General features: G+C 41.1%; 6 protein-coding genes across 7 annotated transcripts; all 6 read left to right on the top strand.

Annotated features, from left to right (window-relative positions):
• Positions 1-297: 297 nt before the first annotated feature.
• On the top strand, positions 298-3,872 carry LOC6556488. Of its 2 annotated transcripts, XM_032742995.2 has the most exons (6): positions 298-551; positions 702-897; positions 1,179-1,467; positions 2,053-2,384; positions 3,161-3,240; positions 3,300-3,872. In XM_032742995.2, exons 2-6 carry the CDS (start codon positions 820-822, stop codon positions 3,619-3,621), a joined length of 1,101 nt encoding a protein of 366 aa, XP_032598886.1. In that variant the 5' UTR covers positions 298-551; positions 702-819; the 3' UTR covers positions 3,622-3,872. The 2 variants fall into 2 exon arrangements, with proteins under 2 accessions (XP_032598886.1, XP_001984532.1); XM_001984496.2 differs by having other exon boundaries at positions 339-897.
• Positions 3,873-4,217: 345 nt separating this feature from the next.
• On the top strand, positions 4,218-5,311 carry LOC6556502 (glycine cleavage system H protein, mitochondrial). Its single transcript, XM_001984497.2, has 3 exons — positions 4,218-4,580; positions 4,689-4,967; positions 5,031-5,311. Exons 1-3 carry the CDS (start codon positions 4,463-4,465, stop codon positions 5,129-5,131), a joined length of 498 nt encoding a protein of 165 aa, XP_001984533.1. The 5' UTR covers positions 4,218-4,462; the 3' UTR covers positions 5,132-5,311.
• A 465-nt stretch (positions 5,312-5,776) lies between these two features.
• LOC6556453 (acetyl-coenzyme A synthetase) lies at positions 5,777-13,093 on the top strand. The gene is made up of 6 exons (XM_001984498.3): positions 5,777-6,352; positions 10,525-11,263; positions 11,325-11,479; positions 11,541-11,709; positions 11,770-11,959; positions 12,023-13,093. Exons 1-6 carry the CDS (start codon positions 6,042-6,044, stop codon positions 12,469-12,471), a joined length of 2,013 nt encoding a protein of 670 aa, XP_001984534.1. The 5' UTR covers positions 5,777-6,041; the 3' UTR covers positions 12,472-13,093.
• An 893-nt stretch (positions 13,094-13,986) lies between these two features.
• On the top strand, positions 13,987-14,944 carry LOC6571306. Its single transcript, XM_001997471.3, has 3 exons — positions 13,987-14,311; positions 14,364-14,534; positions 14,598-14,944. The coding sequence occupies exons 1-3, from the start codon at positions 14,043-14,045 to the stop codon at positions 14,872-14,874; spliced, it is 717 nt and encodes a 238-aa protein (XP_001997507.2). The 5' UTR covers positions 13,987-14,042; the 3' UTR covers positions 14,875-14,944.
• Positions 14,945-15,091: 147 nt separating this feature from the next.
• Positions 15,092-17,175, top strand: LOC6556427. The gene is made up of 3 exons (XM_001984500.3): positions 15,092-16,233; positions 16,292-16,663; positions 16,718-17,175. The coding sequence occupies exons 1-3, from the start codon at positions 15,197-15,199 to the stop codon at positions 17,100-17,102; spliced, it is 1,794 nt and encodes a 597-aa protein (XP_001984536.1). The 5' UTR covers positions 15,092-15,196; the 3' UTR covers positions 17,103-17,175.
• A 121-nt stretch (positions 17,176-17,296) lies between these two features.
• Positions 17,297-18,572, top strand: LOC6558319 (inositol monophosphatase 1). Its single transcript, XM_001984501.2, has 4 exons — positions 17,297-17,470; positions 17,536-17,669; positions 17,728-18,096; positions 18,152-18,572. Exons 1-4 carry the CDS (start codon positions 17,378-17,380, stop codon positions 18,414-18,416), a joined length of 861 nt encoding a protein of 286 aa, XP_001984537.2. The 5' UTR covers positions 17,297-17,377; the 3' UTR covers positions 18,417-18,572.
• The last annotated feature ends 1,406 nt before the right edge of the window (positions 18,573-19,978 follow it).

Genomic DNA, 19,978 nt, shown 5'->3' with positions numbered 1-19,978 from the left:
GTGGCGCATTTAGCGCGCAAATTTCAAAAATAAAAGTTCATCTGCGACCCCAAAATGGCCGATAGGAATTTATTCAACTTTATGCATCATAAATGTGACGATAAGATTCCTTTGTGGTTGCGTGGTTTTTGTTCTATTTAGCCCGTCCATGCAGCATTCTTATTTTTTTGGGGGGCAACTGCACCACGAAAGCGAGAGGCGATAACGTTAACGTTTGGCAATATTGAGGCACGCTTATCAGCAACGTCCGCTCGCCGATAATATAATAGTGTTTACCAACGCTGGCTGATACATATTTGGTAACGGAGCTCACAGCCAAAAACACGCATTCTCAGTTGGCAAACGATACGAAAAGCGAACGCATATCAGCGAAAAGTCGAAAGTTCCCATAAATATATATACACAAATATATATATATATAAATATACATAAAGAGTATATGTGAAAATAATTCGAAATAAAAGTTAACTGGCCAAGAAGTGTATTTTTACATTGCCATAATTATTGTTGTCGATTGAAAGATTGCGATTTTTGTTGTTATTGAGCAAAGTGTGCGTTATCGAAAAATAAACTATTGTTACAATAGCAAATTGGAAATATAAAAAAAAGCAAAAACAAGCTTAATTAATTGGCGCATGTTACGGCTACAACAACAATTCTCGCATTTGCATTCACATTCACCGTGTCCGGTTCCATTTTAGTTGTTCAACGGACGTCGCCGCAAACAATACGTTAACTGCCGCCCACCACTCGATCAAGGGGGCGTGGTGGGAATTTTTGTGTGTCCACATTCGATAACGAAATCATAAATCACCAGAAATGTATGCACAATCAAGGGGCATCAAGGACTTTGACTCCCTAAAAACATGGGCCCTCTGGGCCGGTAGCCTTGGTGTGGTGAGTAAAACTAGAGTGGATTCTGAACTGATCTCAGCCAGAGATTAGTAGGTTATGGTCATTTCTGAAATGAAGGAGCTATCAGCGCGGTATACTCCAACTACTAATCAGCTGCTGCCAATCCAATCACTGTCGTTATCTAGCTCAAAAAATTGAATTGAATTGAGTCATCCGTTGACTGCAGTTCAAAGACAGCGGGAGATAGTAGAATGTCCCATTGACGTGTGTAAACTCTGATTACCACCTCTGAACACCCCGCTCTCCCACTTTTTGTTTTGCAGGTGCAAGCCATCATCTGGATAGGTCTGACAATAACTGCGATTATTGCATACACATGCCATATATATATAGCCCAATACATGACTTATGGCACTTATGTGAAGACCATCTTCTTCGATGTCTACTTCCATGGCAATTGCAAGATGGCAGTGGACGATTACGAGAACTACAACAGCACCATGGTCGACTCGGTTCAAACCGTCTTCGATCCCACACAGCTTCTAATTTGGGATTGTGTTTATCTGGGCGTTTCCGTTTGCTGGCTCATCGTTTCCATTGTGCTATTGCTTGGTAAGTATATCTATATATATAAACTAACTGACCATATCATCATATATATATATATATATATATTCATTTTAACTATATTTTTTTGAGGATGGGAGGGGAATTTACTTATCTCAGGATATCAATCAGAGGATTTATTGTAAATACAAGTTGAATAATTGTGCGGAACGGGGTTTTTTTTTTCATATTTCTTGATTATATGATTCATTTGGTCGAATGCATTAGAAGTTAAATTTGTTTTATCTACTTCTTATGGAATGTCAATAGCATTTTTATTTTTATCAGTCTGCTAAATGTAAAGATAAATTCAAAAGACAACACAAACAAATTCTAATTCTGCTCTGCACTTGAACAAAGCTAAACGATTAGTTTGTTGGCTTGCTTTGATTGTATAATGATATGCGATGAGGTCTCTTCGCAATATCTTGTCCCTGCCACCCCCAAAGTACTTCCCTACTGTTCCCAACAGTTCCACTCAATGGCGAGCACTTTCCATCATCCATCAGTAATGCTTTTTCTGTCACTTTGATAGATGTGATTCCCGCATGACTTCGATATCGCTGAATTGTTTTTGCTTTGCCATTGCAGGTCTGCGCAAGGATAATGTAAGCCAAACGCTTGGCGTCATCTACAGTTGGGCATTCTTTGTGGCCGCCATCTGTGCCATGGATGTGACAGCAGGTGTCATCTTTGGGGTCGACTATGGTCGCTTCCATGACAAGGCATCCCAGTACAATGCCAATAATATAAATATCGGCGCGGTGGATCCGAATGCAGCTCAACTTGTTGCTGGCGGTGTTGCTGCCATGGCCATGATGATCATCGCGTTCAAGGGTTTCATCTTGCTGTTTATCAACCTACTTCTGCTCATCGGCTTAATAGTGCGCGCTGTACGCATTGGCCTAGATAAGGATGGTTCGGTGAGTAGACACGGGATGACATCATCTCTCATTTTGTGGGTGTCTTATAAATGCTGTCAGCCACCTAAGCCACCCCCCTTTCCTAACTAAGATCAATGAGTTGTCTCCATAAATATGCTGACAACAAATTGGAAATTCTCATGGCTGGTATGTAAGCGAAATGAAATTACCGCCAAGAATAACTTCAACTACGGCATATCTAAAGTTAGCACGGTGCACAGTTGTACACAAAAAAAAATCATACTACGGAATAGTTAACTGATAAGCTGCCAACGTCCAGCAGTCGATAAATTGGCTTAATGCTCTTTGCTGATAATGAATGGGAATGTTTTGGAATGTTTTGGGTGGCGTGCCGATTTCCCTTTCGTTTTGCAAATGTAATATTTACCCTATAAATGCGTTATACATCAAATCAAACATAGAAAATTATTGACTTGCTGCCAGTTTATAAGAGTAGTATTAAAATGGTTTTTATTTGTATATTTGTGTGAGGAAGGGTACACAAAAATCTGCTGATACGCATGCCATCGTATATTAATGATAACAATTTTTAGAATCGGTCATAATAATTCTTTGCGATTTAAAGCCATATAGATCATGGAAATATATTTTGCATTCAATTCTTTAATATTAGCCATGCTCATAAGCAAAATGACCCTCATATTATTGTCTAATAATACAATTTGTCCAAGATTGCCACCCCGTTAAACACATTTACTCTGCCCAGCTGCATTTGTCAAATACATTGCATATTATAAACATTGCCTCTTCCACAGGATACGTTGTACATGCCACGTAAGGATTCGAATGATATTCTATCCACCCGTCAGCCAATACGCGCCTACGAAACAGAGAAGTGAGTACAGATAATATTATATCACTGATCACATTACTAATATTAAGATTATTGTTTAGAATCGAGGTTAAGTCGTATAACAATGGGGCCTTCATGCCGGACACGCGCTCCACGACGGAGACCATCGAGGTGAACGAGGAGGCGATTGTCCGAGCTGCGCACATGTCCCGAGATGCAAATCTTTTGGAGCGCCGTTTCCGCAACCTGGACGCCTTCCAGCAGTATCCGGAACCCAATCAGGGCAATCGACCCGTTCGCCAGTCATCGCAGGGTCCTATGCAGGAGACGATTGTTGTGGCCACCGCCGGGTTCCCGGTGCCGGACTACTCGCCACAGCCCAGTCCCAATCCGAATGGTATTTTACGCCATCATCAGTACTAAATCAGAAACGGCGCCACAAGCATTTCTTCATAATAATCCATATAATTCTCAAATATTTCGCGCCACAGTTAAGCCAGCAAACAAGAGTAAAACAGAGAAAAGAAACCGCTAAATTAAGCAACAATTTTTGTTGCCAATTGAAGCTTTTATCAGATTGTATTATGCGTATTATTTTATATATATTTAATTACGTTCTATTTACAATAAATGTGCAACTGTGAAAACATTGTACGCATACATATTTATAATTATTTGAGCACAGCCCATATAATTACGTGTTTTTGTTGATATTTAGCAGCTGATAACGAAGCAGACAACTAATGCTAAATGTCGCTGCTGATTTAATTATGTCCCCAGCAAAGCTTTCGCCGTTGTTGTCATTATTGTTAGTTTCAGATAATGTGCGACGTCATTTAATATGAGATAATAGTTCTGAGGTTACTGTAACATTTCAATCTTGTTCACTGCGCGCCAAACATCAATTGAAATCGATACCTGCAATGCATTGTTGCAAAAATACCAAAAATACTACATTTCGATTATTTGATGGGCCCATCTGCGGTTACGTGCTCAATTTGGCGCTTGCGCTGCGCACTTTGAGCATATCCAAGAAACGCAGGTCAACAAAAAGTTCATTAGAAATATTCATAATATTGATAAGCCGGCTGGATTTGACGACAGATTTCGACTTTGACATTACAGACCAAGCGTAAAACGTAGAACACTCGTTAAAAACTGTTCATTTCATTTTGAGACGTGCTCAGAAGCGAAACACGCTTGTCAATAGTTTTTCAAAACGAAAATATCTACAAGAGAAATAAATAAATATTCGAAACGCAAAATGGTTTTCATCACAAAATTCGCTCGCTTTGGTGCACAGGCAGCACGCCAGCTGCGTGCCACTCCGCTGACAGTGGTCCAGTGGCGTACTTTCCACGTGAGCTGCATGCTCGAGAAAGGTAAATTGGATTTATGCAATAAGAACAGTTGCAGAGCCACTGGAGCACGGCAGCTAAAACTGCAACAGGTAATCACAATTAATTTATTGTTGTTGTTGTTGTTTCCAGAGCGTCGCTATACAAACAAACACGAGTGGGTCGAGCTGCTGGAGGCGAATCAAGCAATCGTTGGCATCTCCAGCTATGCACAGGAAGCACTCGGCGACGTTGTCTTCGCCCAGCTGCCCGAAGCAGGCACCCAACTCAAGCAGGACGACGAATGCGGCGCCCTCGAGAGCGTTAAGGCAGCCAGCGAAGTTTACTCTCCGGTCAGCGGCAAAGTGACAGAAAAGAATGCTCAGGTCGAGGATACGCCAGCGCTGGTGAACAGTAGCTGCTACGATAAGGGTGAATATATTAAAAGCATATTATGTATTAAAAATATTAATTCAATTCCTCTCACTTTGCCAGGCTGGCTGTTCAAGGTCGATCTGCAGAATCCAGATGAATTCAACAAACTCATGACTGAGGAACAGTATAAAACGTTTCTAAGCAGCAACGAAGATCATTAGATGTTGTTTTTGTTTGTTTTTGACACACAAAAAAAAGCAGCTTGCCTGCTGTACTCACACTATCTGCCTTAACAATTCATCAAACCAAGACTCATCCCACAATATCACACCACGTTGTTGTTGCATTTGGATTCGTTACGCTTTAAGAATAAACTGAAATGCCAAAAATATTACACTTAATACAACAATCGCTGCTGCTGCTGCTATTGACCCCCGCCTTGCCCCCCATGAAATGGCCGTGACTGCGATTGATAAGACAAAACCAAAGAGAAAATGCTCTTAATAAAAACGTAAGCGAGCGTTGTGCGCTCTTATCAAAGCTCAAAAAGCAACTCTGTCTATGTTCATACAGCGTGTCTCCGTCTTGGCGGAAATTTTCGTTATGAGAAATTTGTTGCTGAGCCAGTGACGATTATCACCTGATTATAGACAGGAAAGACAACAAAACCTGCGATAAGAATTTGATGAGTTGAGTCTATCTGTCTGTCAGTCATTCTCAGCCCATGCACATAGATGCTGATAAGGCCCGGCGCACTCAATTTGAACTTGACGACGGGCGCGAACAGCACTGCAAAGCTCAAAAGCTTGTTGCGAAAAGCTCTCAAGAATGCCAAAAAGCTTGAGAACGTAAAAACGCAGCGCTCAGTGCTCAAACAGAACTCGCATCGTACGGTCCAACAACTTGTGCGCTGCGGCGGTCAACAACAACAATATTCAAACCGAAAGCATTGTTCAACACAGACACACACAAATACAAACACACACACCCTTATAAAAATACGCGAGGCCCAAACAAAACTGACAGGAAACACACGGATACATTTATGAGCAAAGGACAATTGTTGTCAAATCGCAAATCAAAAAAATAAATAAAATTTAATAATAGCAAACAAAGTGAACCAGACGCAAAATGCCAGCGGAAAAATCAATATTCAATCCGAATCCGGCAATTAGCCGCAATGCTTACATATCCAGTTTTGAGGAGTACACGAAATTCTATCAGGAATCCTTGGACAATCCAGCGGAGTTTTGGTCGCGTGTCGCTAAACAATTCCACTGGGAAACGCCCGCAGATCCCACGAAATTCATGCAATACAATTTCAATATCTCCAAAGGACCAATCTCAATTAAATGGATGGACGGCGCCTCGACCAACATCTGCTACAATCTCCTAGATCGGAATGTGCGCAACGGACTCGGAGATCAGATAGCTTACTACTGGTAAGTCAAATTCAGAATTTTAATCCCAAATAAATCCATAAACAGTTAGGTAGGTCGCATGAAAACAAAAGTTGTAGCAGCAACATACTCTCTTTCTCTCCCCTCTCTCTCTCACTATCTCTCTTGCACACACGTACTTTAAGGATAACAACGTATTGATTTTTATTTTCGTACTTTTTTGCTATTACGAAACGTGCTCGTGACGTTGGCGACCTGCCGCAACCCTTCACACCATCTCTCCCCCTCCCCTCTCTCCCCACCGACAGTGCTCCCCACATTGCCTGTAAACTTGGTGAGCTTTGCATAGTGCGCAGGCACAGTGAGAAAAAACCATATGTTTAACCTGAACCGTTACTTGCTGCTCAAGGACAGAGCTTCCCATAGAGCAAGAGAGAGATAGAGAGAGAGGTAGGGAGGGAGACAGAAAGTGAAAACTGACAGCTGACTTTAAATTTATTTGCTTAAGCAGCAGCTCAGGTTTAACAGCTATTCTGAGAGAAGGTCAATGTCATATATATATATATATACATATATATATATATATATATGGATCTATTATCTATTTCTACAGTTCTATTTTGTTGCACACGCTGTTTAAATATTGCAATAAAACAAATGAAAAACTTTACTCGTAACGGTTCAAGGGGGAAGGGCAAACTATCACAGAATATTCTTACACAAATCAAATTTGTAATCAAAACTAATTAGTTTTGTGTGCGCATACTTGAAGAGGTACTACTTGGATACTTACGTCAATGTATAATTTGTTATTGAAAAGTGCTCTTCAGAAGTTAAAGTTATGAAACCTGCTCAGATTGCCATTAAATGCGTCTTAAAGTCATTATATAATGATTGTCTTCTTTGAGCACAAAGTGCAAATCAATCTCGTCGAAATCTTTGTTGTTGTTATTGTTCGTCATGCCAAAAAATAAAAAAAGAGATGTAAAATCAATGTTAACTTTTCTAATCTGCGGGGTTATCACTTAGGTTCAGCAATGGACGCGTGCGTAAAGAAATGCAAATGCTTCGTATTCTGAATCGTATTATAACACAAAGTAAGGTATATATTTATAAATATATGAAAGACAAACGCAAGGTCAAACTCAAACTATATCTGTCTGGGCATAATTATTACATTCTAACTCCACCTGAAAACTTGTTCAACTGAAGTTCCGAACGCAATTTCGTTCACCAGTTTAGATAAGATAAAGGCGCCAAGCTGAGCAATTTGCACGTAATAAGCAATAATTAACACAGCTCGCTGCAAACAAATACAACAGATAATACAAAAATAAAATTCTCATAATAACACACACAACAATAAAGTTAAGCAAAGCAAAGCAATCCAAATCAGGAATCTTTATTTGAAACTTTTACTGGTCAATAAAGGAAGCCGAAAGACTGCTAATACGCACATTTGAACATAATAAATTTAACATGCATTTGTTATAAACACAGAAAGCGATTATTTAAGTTGACACCGATTTGTGCACTAGGCGCGTAAATTGTTTATTCAAATCGATCGCGTTGCCATTAAATATTTTGCGCCTCAATCTGTGTCAAATCGTTTAGCAAATGGCAGCCGAGCAACAAGCACAAAGTGCAAATGTGAAGAAGAATGCCAGTGTTAAATGTTAAGCGGTGTGCGTACTTTTATTATTTAAGAAGTGCAGCTTCCGCTCTGCAAACTAAAAGCACACAGTTTTAATAGCACTGTATGTGGGTCGTTAAAACATCACGCGTTCAAATCGTCCGATTACTCACAACCAATTATAGAGAGAGAACAGTTACCCGCTAAGAAATTGTACATGCGTGTAAGTGCAAGCGAAACAAACAACACAGTAACGTTCATGTTAATGCTGTTGACACACCTGAAGTTCGAGTGAAACGCAATCAGCTGCAGCAACAACAAATAATAACAATTTTGTCGGCAATCATAATATAATTATTTTGTAGAGGCGACTTTTTTTTGCAATATAACGTTTCATTATCATTATTTCGTAAACGTATTTGAAATTGGCCTGATTGTAGTATACAATTGTGCGTAGTACTCTAATTTTTCGCGATCTCTTATACAAGTGTCAATGTCAATGACTCTGTCTAGCCAAATATGATCGTACGATGTTGCCCTCAAACTGTAGGGTCGGCGACGCTTTTGAAAAGCTTCAGCAACAGCTTCAAACTTCTAACAAACAATAAGCTTTATATTAGACACACGAACCAACAGCTGCTTAGATAAGAATAACAATGTGCGTGTGTCATGTGTGGCCTGGTCGATCGGTCTTTCGGCCTGCCTCACATGATTTTTGTGTCTGCTTTAAGTCGCTGCATATATTTTGCGATATTTTTTGATTCTGATAAGCGTCGGCACGCGTCTGTCTGCCGCTGCTGGCAGAGACCTCAACAACAGCGCTCAAGATCAAAAGGTGTTCTCGTTTTGCACTAGTTTCCAAGCAGCATGGAAATCTTGATGTCTCGTGTTGCGACTCAAAATTGATTAGCCATAGATAAGGAAGTGACAAGTGTGCCTCAAGCACTTATACATAACGTACATTGCCTGCATGGGAAAAAGTCGCGCCATTTCACAGCTAATAAAATACTCATTTGCTAAAAATGCGCCAACAGTTTGACAGTCGAATATGTGATAATTGTGACTAGTCGCGTAAACTGTAAAGCGGAGCAACAACATGTTTTGGCCTTGAACTGTGTAACAGCGCTGTTAACTATAACAGCATCTGTTAAAGGCCGACGCATTTTGTAATTTGTGTATTTTAAACGTATTACTAATTAAATTTAGGTATTTCGTATGAGTTCAAAAGTATTTCGTTGGCCTATCGCTCTCTTTTGTGTATACAAATATCAGCTCACTACTCATAATATATAAATACAGAAAGCGTACCTTGCACCTGAACACAGATGACGTCACGATTGGGTGATCTGTTTCGACAATTTTATAATTTTTCCTTTTGGATCGCTGACTATTGGCTTAATCTTATCGCTTCGCATGACCAAGCGCAAGGGGTAGTTCCCATATTAACATTTAGTCAATGATTTGTAGCCAGTTGGCAATTTTGTTTGCTTGCTTACAATTTGTGTTTTTATATGGAAAACTAGAACTGTGGCAGCTGACCTAGACCAAGACTAGAAAGTCGCTTTCACAATTATTGTTCGTTTGTCCTTCCTTCTATTGTATCTATTGTACAATATATATATATATATATATGTATGCCTTGTCACGATATTAATTCGCTTGTTTGCATTACATTTTTGTTAAATTTCATGCATTTTGTGTATGGCTGCAATTAATTAAACCCCCAAAGCCGTTTAATGGAATACAGTGCACTTTAGCAGTATACAAACCAGCTAATTTATTAAAAGAGCATTTTAATTGAGCAGCACATTATCTATTTATACTCGTTAAGAAGTGGTATTTAAATCATTAATTCTTTTTTAGCCTGGAAAATTAGGTTTCATTTTATAGTTGACTTTGACGCTTTTTCTAATGTGTAAAATATGAAATATGATGTCCAGGTAGAGTTCTGTATATCATCGACTTAATCGGTAAAAGTAAGGATATATGCATACACATTCATATCTATCTATCTCGGAGACACTTTCTTTTGTCTGACTTTACGCATGCTAAAATCCATTTGCATAAATCTTAAAAACTCAAAATGTTATTGGGCATGTTCTTCTTTTGTACACAGACTGATATCGTCGATTGTATATCAAATAATATATTTATATATGTAGTATATATATATATATATATATATATATATATATATATATATATAGCAGTGCAGCTGTTGACTTTTGTAACGATTGTGCTGTTGGCTATTGGCTTTGCTTGCCAAGTTGAGAATAAAAGAGAAAGGAAACGCATTCGAGGCAAAAGTGTGGGGAGGGGAGTGGATAGACACAATTGGCGCCCACAGTGTCCGTAAACGACATTATCAAATCGGTAAATGAGCAAATTATGTTGCAAATTCAAATTGAGCTGCCCGTTGACAATTAGGAAGCACCAAATTGCTCCGTAAGTGATCCAATTGAGGCAAATCGTAGGCGTTTGTCTTGCAACATGCCTCAGATGGGGGGTTGCTGATCTTGAGCTGGGCAAATTGCCAGTGGATTAATATTAATGAATTTCCGCATTGTGCTTTTTGTTGCAGGGAGGGCAATCACCCGGATGATTATTCACGTGGACTCACCTACCGCAAACTGCTCGAAGAGGTTTGTCGCTTCGCCAACGTGCTGAAGGATCATGGAGTGCAGAAGGGCGATCGCGTCTCCATCTATATGCCCATGATCCTGGAGCTGCCCATTGCGATGCTGGCCTGCGCTCGCATCGGCGCCGTCCATTCGATTGTGTTTGCGGGCTTCTCGCCCGATTCTTTGGCGGAGCGGATGTTCGATTGCAAGGCGAAACTGCTGATTACGGCCGATGGGGCTTGGCGGGGCGAGAAACCGCTGTACCTGAAGGCCCTGTGCGATACGGCACTGGAAAAGGTCGAGGAGATGGGCCACTCGGTGGAGAAGTGCATTGTGGTGTCGCATCTGAAGCGTGTGACACCCTGCCAGGATAATCATGTGGAGCAGGACATTCCATGGACCGATGATCGCGACTACTGGTGGCACGAGGAGATGGAGGACAAGGAGCCCGCCTGCTATCCCGAATGGATGGATGCCGAGGATCCATTGTTCATGCTCTACACGAGTGGATCCACCGGCAAGCCCAAAGGTGTGCTCCACACCACAGCTGGCTATCTTCTGTATGCGGCGACCACATTCAAGATTGTGTTTGACTACAAGCCCGGTGACATCTACTGGTGCACGGCCGATGTCGGCTGGATCACCGGACACACCTACGTTGTCTATGGGCCACTGGCCAATGGCGCCACTTCGGTTATCGTAAGTTATCACGGGATTATCTGGGAAAGCCATATTTGTACTTATTGATCTTCCCTTGCAGTTCGAGGGCACTCCATTCTTTCCGGGCAATGATCGCTACTGGAGCGTCATCGACAAGTATAAGGTCACCCAATTTTATACGGCTCCCACAGCGATTCGGGCGCTCATGAAATTTGGCGATGCTCCGGTGCTCAAGCACAATCTTTCCGGACTCAAGTATGTTTCTGAATTAACAAATTTATTCTTCGTATTATATTTATTATTATTTATTTCTTAGGGTTTTGGGCAGCGTTGGTGAGCCAATTAATCCGGAGGCTTGGCTGTGGTATTACCGCATCATTGGCAAGGAGCAGTGCTCCATTGTGGACACATTCTGGCAAACGGAGACTGGTGGACATGTCATTACGCCCCTACCAGGTGCCACGCCCATGAAGCCGGGCGCTGCTGTATGTCGCATACGTCATTTAGCGATTGATTTAAATAATTCATCTTAATTTCTCTGACAGTCGTTTCCGTTCTTTGGCGTCAAGGCCACGCTGCTGGACGAGTGCGGCATTGAGATCAAGGGCGAGGGCGAGGGCTACTTGGTGTTCTCGCAGCCCTGGCCGGGCATGATGCGCACTCTGTACAACAATCATGAGCGCTTCGAGGATACATATTTCTCCAAGTTCCCGGGCTACTATTGCACCGGAGACGGTGAGTTCAAATGGATTCAAGTGAAAATCTTCATCAATAAATTACTTTTGTTCTTTTCATTAGGTGCCCGTCGCGATGCTGATGGTTATTTGTGGATAACTGGCCGCGTGGATGACATGTTGAACGTGTCCGGTCATCTGATGTCAACTGCCGAGGTGGAGTCTGTTCTCACGGAGCATCCACGTGTCGCCGAATCGGCTGTGGTCTCTCGACCCCATCCCATTAAAGGCGAGTGCCTCTACTGCTTCATCACGCCCAATGAGAATGAGCCCTTCGATCAAAAACTAATTGCCGACCTCAAGAAGATGGTGCGCGAACGCATCGGACCCTTTGCCCAGCCGGATGTCATCCAAAATGCACCCGGATTGCCCAAGACGCGCTCCGGCAAGATAATGCGTCGTGTGCTGCGCAAGATTGCTGTCAACGATCGCAATGTGGGCGACACATCCACACTGGCCGACGAGCAGATTGTGGAGCAGCTGTTCGCCAATCGTCCCGTAGAGACCAAGTAAATGGAACAAGTGCCAGAGTTACTCCATTGGATTCGCTTCTGAATAGCCGCATGAGTTTCTTTTGCTCCCTAAATCTCATTTTCTCTCTCTCTACTTAGCCAACGCATTTAGGCTGGCACTTCACCGGTTTATATCCTATATGTATATATATATATAGATATATACGTATGCATAAGTACGTGAATCTTGTAAATCTCCTCCCTCGCCCCTTACACCTACATAATACCTAATGCTAACCCCCAAATGAAAGTCCGGGCTTACGAATATTCCACATAGTTTTTAAGTTGTGTGCGTAAGTAATTGTTACATCCCCGTTTTATTTGATATACGACTTGTATATGTTGATATTTTCAATGTGTCAATATTGGTTTTCTTCTGTAACGTATAGAACAGGAAAAAAACAAAACTTTATATATAATATGTAGTTAATTTTATGCTGAGCACGCACATTTGTTCCCCAAATTCATTTCGTTTCTTTGTTGTAGTCTTAGCCTAAGTTCTTGCTAAATTCGTTGTGATACAAATTTAATTATCGATTATTCATGTATTTTTAGTAGAATTGAATACAAAAACAAATACATAAAAATATATATACACAATTTCACCAATATCCAAACAAAAACACTTATCACATTTATACTTTTTCACTTATAGCGTTCAATTCTGTTGTAGTCCAGTTTTGGTAGTTTTCGTTATCTGTTGATCTTTGACTTATGACTTATTTTCAGCACCAGTTAAGGAACACGTAAGTCCGGATAGCCACTCCAATCAATATTAGCGATCTGTAAACCACAATTGCGAAATGTTACTAGTTGTTCGGAGCGATTTTGTTAGTTTTTAAAAAGATTGTGAACGATACATATCAATGTTGCATAATGCCTATGAACATTCCTAGTTACTAATTTGATATAGATATATATATATATATATGTATTTAATGGATTTACACACAACTGTGTGTGTGCTATATAGGGTCAAACAAAGACTTTCTGCAACGAGAACATATCATTGAAGTTACTGCTGCAAAAAACTCAAATATACATATCATATTATTGTTAGGCCAGTTTTGCTCGATGTTTGGTTGAATCTATCTACCCGATTAGCTGCTGAACACTCGTCGAAACCGAAGCCATAAGTAAGTATTGTTATTGTTAGTTATCGAAGAAGTTTGTTAGAGAATCGAAGAGATTGAATGGAACCCAGTGCTTCTTAAACTTTATTGATGATGATTGATCATGTCTGATTGTAAAAATGTGGGTTATATTTACAGTGTCGAAGCGAAGCGATTGCACACAATTTATATAGCTTGACACATATATATATACATGTAAATTACAAAAGATATACAATATAAATATATATATAATTATCGAATCATATATGTGTATAATAAAGTTTATTGTTTCAATGTGTTTAAATCGGCCTTTTAACCTAACCAATCATTTATAACTAGTTTTACAAGGCAGCTCAACTGGGAAAAGTTATTTCTCTTGGCATGCCTTGAAGTCAAAAACTTGTCAATGTTTGAAAACAAATCATTTCGATATCCACGTGCGTGATTAGTTGTTAACATGCAGGTATTAATTAGAGGCTTCCTAAATGGCAGTCTTGGCTGGGTTAAAGTTCCTTCACCCAACTCTGCAGCGACTCCAGCAATGGCAAAGAAGAAACTGTCGGAATCGGATAAGCCTGACCTGGACATGGACAAATGTTTCAAGACCCTAAGAACAGAGCTTAGTAATCAGAATGCAGAGTCCAAATTGGATTTGTTTACCGAATGGGACACGCTAGTCGAGGATGTGCTGGTGAAGGACATCTCAAAACACTATCCAATGCATAGGTACGTTGTCATAGCATTTGTCAAAGTGAAGCCGTTGAATTTCCCTTTACAGATTCATAACCGAGGACAAGATTAACCACAAGAGACGCAGTGAATCGAGGCTGAGCATCAGCAAGCCTTCCTACCTGAAGCATGCCCTCATTATGCATGGATTGGGAACTGATTTCTCATATCCCGTTTCTCAGCTGCAGAATATTGAGAGAGTTACGAGCACTGCACATGCGTAAGTCTCGAGTTGATCTGTCTTTTAACGCCAGCCCAGACTCCTCATCCCAATTCTCATTAGGTTAAGCAGCGTGGGCAGCAGCCAACGGAATGTGTGCATGGTTGTTCAGGAATTTGCGAATATGGCTGACCAGGATCTCATTCAGTTGCAGCAAGAACCGGGAGATGATCAGCCCGAAGATTGGATCAAAAGTGAAAGTGAAGACTCTGAAGATGAAGCTGAACCAGAATATAAACCAAAACGTAAGCGAAGTCAAAGGAAGGAGAATGTCAAGACACGCCCAGCTGAACGGATAGATTCACCACCAGATCCACCTTTACCCGGTCACAGCTTATAAATTGTATAAAGAATTGTTAATTTCTACATCGATTAAAATTAGCAGTCATTAAAATTGGAAAGCTTACTATTATTATTATGGTTTTAATTCTGGCAATGGCAATAATCGAAATCAATTCGAAAACGTTGACTGGGTGTAGATCATTAAATGTGTGGCATTGTTTTAAAAGTCAAAATTTGTGATGTGTTTTGTTGAGTTTATTCGGTCGAACACATTCGTTTCGGTTTTGTGACAGTCTGATTTGGCTTAGGAGCATGTAATTTCGTGGTGGCGGCTGGTCTGGACATTAATAACAGTAGCTTTTGAGCACCCAACTCTTGCCATGGCCGATGAAAAGAAAAGTGATACGACTGACAATAAGGACAGGCAATCAACTGAGGAACGGCCAGAGAATGCTGCCACCAGCTATGGCCTCGAAGATCACGAGGCGACTGCTATGGATCCGCGGGTCAATGAATTGAGGATGGCACGCTCCCAGCATGGACGCCGGCTATCGAAAACATCGAAAACATCAAAATCGCTGACTGCGAGTCCAAGCACGATTACACATCATCCAGCAAACCCTGAGTTGGTGTCGCCCAATGCGGCGACAAACTACGGCCTCGAGGGTTACAAGGCCACCAAGGCGGATCCACGGATTATCAATATGCAAACGCCAAAACGCAGCCCTCCAACTACGCAGCAACCACCGCAACCTCCGCAACTAGAGGAGCCCCAAAATCTTGTGGTTTTCAAACCGTCAAAAGAAGCACGGACACCAGTCGATACACCAGCTAAATCACTCCAAAAACTCCCATCACAAGCAGCAAACTCTTCACAACCACCACAAACAGCAAGCTCTTCACAACCACCACAAGCAGCAAACGCTTCACAACCACCACAAACACCACTGCCACCACCACCACCGCAACCGCCATTAGCTGCAAGACTCCCACCAGTTCAGTCGAAACCGTCGACTGTGCGTACTGCTGAGCAGGAAAAGAGTCAAGTGCGAGAAAAGAAAATGGTCATCTCGAAGTTCACCAACACCGATGTCAGCTTCGATCCATCGAAGGAGTTCGCCACCAAGACCACAAACACTTCGGGCAAACTCTACGCAGATGATGAGGATGAGAGGAGTGCACCAGAGCCAGCACCACCACCACAAGTAAAGGCGACTTCAACAAAACTTGATTTGGACGAAGCTTATGTGTTTGCGGTGGCCCTGGTAAGGAAGGCCGGGGCATATGCGTTGACTGCCAACAAGACGAGGCTGTCGTTTACCACCAAGGAGCACGAGAGGGATCTGAACACACGCGTCGACATGGAGATCGAGGCGATGATTGTGAACGCAATTACGGAAAAGTATCCCGATCACAAGTAAGTTTTAGGCGATCAATTCGCGTGAGATTGACTAATCAGAGTATTATGCGACTAGGATAATTGCCGAGGAGGCAGTGTCGAATTCGGCGACGGGTCAAGTTACACTGAGCAGTTTGCCAACCTGGATTATTGATCCCATCGATGGTACCATGAATTTCGTACATCATTTCCCCTACTATTGCATCTCGGTGGCACTTCTCATTGACAAGGAGACCGCCTTCGGGATTGTGTTCAATCCGCCGTTGCAGGAATTCTATGTGGCGCGTAAGGGCACTGGTGCCCAGCTTAATGACATGCCAATGCATACCACCAACCAGGAGAGCCTCCGGGGTGCAATGATTCTGCAAGAGTATAGTTCCGGCATGAACGAGTCCCGCACCTCAGCTTCCATGGAGAACACGAAGCGACTCATCCAGAAGACACATGCGTAAGAAGCGGGAAATAACAAAGTTATTGCATAATGATAGATTTGAGTTATTAGCTTACGTTCGATTGGTTCCTCGGCGATGGGTTTGGCAATGGTTGCCTCTGGTGTGGCGGATGCGTTTTACTTCTTTGGCCTGCACGTCTGGGATATGGCTGCTGGTAACATATTGGTCACTGAAGCGGGCGGCACCGTCATCGATCCCTCTGGTGGCGAGGTGGATATTATGTCGCGACGAGTCCTTGCCGCGGCAACGAAACCACTTGCCCTCGCACTGTCCACGAATCTGGTGCAGAATTATCCCAAGCCGCGCGACGATGAGCCAAGGAGCCCCGCTGAGCCGCTAACAAAGGATTTCAATGCTCAGACCGATTTTACCGACTCAAGCTCCTCATTCGATTCGGACGTCTCGAGGATGTCCAAATATCATAATGTATCCTAACACAATTCAATTAACCAGCTGCTCACCATGAATTTGACACGCAAACTAGTAAATATTTTGGTACGATAAATAACCGTTGATTCTGTTTTGTATTTAAATTTAGAATCGATTAAGTCGATTGCATTCGATACATGTTGATATTGCAACACGAATCGATATCTGGCAAACTTACGCAACACTGGTCGATCAGCTGATGTAGCAACAGCCATACAAATAAATTTGTATGCACTGCAGACCGAACTTAATTGAATTATTCCAATACACGCATTTAGTAAATGTCCGGACGTGGAAAACACACAATGGCTGAGGGCTTAGACTTGGGCAAGTGCTTTGAGATAATCAACAACCTGACCACCGAGGCGGGTCGGGTGAGTGTGCAAGGCGATTCTCCATACGTCCGCTGGAAAATTTTAAAAGAGAGTCATTCATTCAGCTGATTGCGCGAAATAATGAGACACGCCAGGATTTTGTCTGCAAATCGGGTGATATCGATTTGGTCACGCAAACCGATCAGGATGTCGAGAAGCTGATCATGGACGGCATTCGTCAGCATTACCCAGATCATAAGTAGGCGGCAAATTTCAAACAAATGGCTCAACTGATTGATTAACATTTATGCTTGCAGATTTATTGGCGAGGAGGAGAGCAGCTCGGGCGGTGGTGTCAATAAGCTGACCGATGCGCCCACCTGGATAATCGATCCGGTCGATGGCACCATGAATTTTGTCCACGCATTTCCCCACTCCTGCATTTCGGTGGGCCTCAAGGTGAACAAAGTCACCGAAATCGGAATCATTTACAATCCGATGCTGGAGCAACGATTTACGGCTCGTCGCGGTCAGGGTGCTTACTACAATGGAAAGCGCATACAGACAAGTGGACAGAAGGAGCTGGGCAAAGCTCTGGTGACCAGTGAGTTTGGCACCTCACGCGATGAGCCCAAAATGCTGGCGGTCAACGAAAATTTTGCCAAAATCGCCAAACAAGTTCATGGGTAAGTTCAAAATTGCATCAACAAATTCTCAACTATTGACGTAATCCCTGTTCAGTTTACGCGTGCTGGGCTCGGCTGCACTGAATATGGCCATGGTGGCGCTAGGCGCTGCCGATGCCAACTACGAGATGGGTATCCATGCCTGGGATGTTTGTGCCGGCGATCTGATTGTGCGAGAAGCTGGCGGCGTTGTCATTGATCCAGCTGGTGGTGAATTCGATATAATGTCACGACGCGTACTGGCCGCTGCCACGCCCGAACTGGCCCAGGAGCTGGCCAAGGTGTTGACACAGTTTTATCCACAACCACGAGACGATTAGGCTGCATTGATCTCTGCCAGCCTTTCTACTACAACTACAAATATGACTAACCCAAAAAGCATTTGATTATTATGCGTCCAAAGTAACTTGCAGGCATTTCCATTGTAATGAGAAATAAAACTCGTGTGCATGTGTATGCACATATATACCGATATATATATAGATATATACATATACATAGATGTGTGTAGAACACTGCTGACGTGGATGTTGTATTCAGTTTATTCAAAGACGTTTGTTTGTTTTGCATTCAAGTACTTCTCTGTAATTTTATTACAATCTGCGGCTCTTGTTTTGCAATTTATTTAGTTTGTTTTTTGTTCACGTTTGTTGTTCACTTTTATGTATTCTTATCTACTTTTGTCAAGCAAACTGTTGATTTTTTATATGTATATAATTTATATTTAATGTTTAGCTGATAGTAAACGATTTTTAATATATCTGTTTGTTTTTTTTTTTTTTGTATGGCATGTAGACAGAAAACTTGTGGTTTGCTTAAGGAAAGCAAATGGTGGACAAGCGATATAGTATATAGTATACAAATTCTTGATTATCTGCCCCACATACTAGATAAATCTTAAAATTTTCCATGCAAATCAAATTGATGGCATTCAAGGGTTGAAGAACTTGCTTGAACCGGTTCTGTTTATGGGTTTTGTTTGTGGTTTTTTCCTTTTCAGTATTATTTGCTTTATTTGCCAGTGGTTTGCATTTTTCATAAATACATATTGCTTGGTCATAATATGATAGTCGACATACGCGACTATTAAAATTATATAGTTGTGCTCTTGTTTAGTTAATGTCAAAGCGATTTAGATATCTATATATATAAATATATATAACATCCATATGCATGTTGAATTGATCTGGTTTATAAGTAGACTATGGAGTCCTAAACACTAACTGGAAACGAGCGAGAGATTTTATGTTTGTCATTTGTAGGAAGTCGACGTTTGTTTATAAACATTATACACATTTTTGATGTTGATCTTTTATTAATGCTTGATTTTTGGAGTATTTTATGCTTGTTTGTATCTCTAACCATATAAATACCATTTAAAATTTGACACATCATTGAAAAATGTAATCAAAGCTACAGTAGGTAAAAAATTGTATCTATTGATTAAATATATATTTATATATATAAATATATATATATATGTACTTGTATAATTTAATTAAGTAATTAAATTAAATATTATAGCTACCTTCGGAAAGGTTCTATTATTTTTCTTTTTTGTTGGGTCCTTACTGGGCTTTGAAATGAATTTAGGATAAAGCATGGATCGTAGTCTGCAGCTAGAACATTGAGTTGGTTGTGTATTTACTAAGATATTGCAAATTTTAGATACATATTCTAAGTTCAATAAGCGAAAGGTACACATGGAGCATAAAACGGTCGCTACGCCAATTCTAGCATTTATTTAGGCCTTGTACGTAGCTCCCACTATATATTTTTATAATATGTATTTTGTTTTTTGTTTTTATTTTTTGTTCACACTAATAAAATTTACAAAATCTTCTATATAAATTCAACATTGAAGCTTTTCGATTTTTTTTTA

This window comes from Drosophila grimshawi, unplaced genomic scaffold (genome assembly GCF_018153295.1).
Source record: "Drosophila grimshawi isolate 15287-2541.00 unplaced genomic scaffold, ASM1815329v1 contig_44, whole genome shotgun sequence".
NCBI classification, from domain to species: domain Eukaryota; kingdom Metazoa; phylum Arthropoda; class Insecta; order Diptera; family Drosophilidae; genus Drosophila; species Drosophila grimshawi.
Note: the sequence above shows the minus strand (reverse complement) of the source record. Positions and strands in the feature narration are given on the sequence as shown.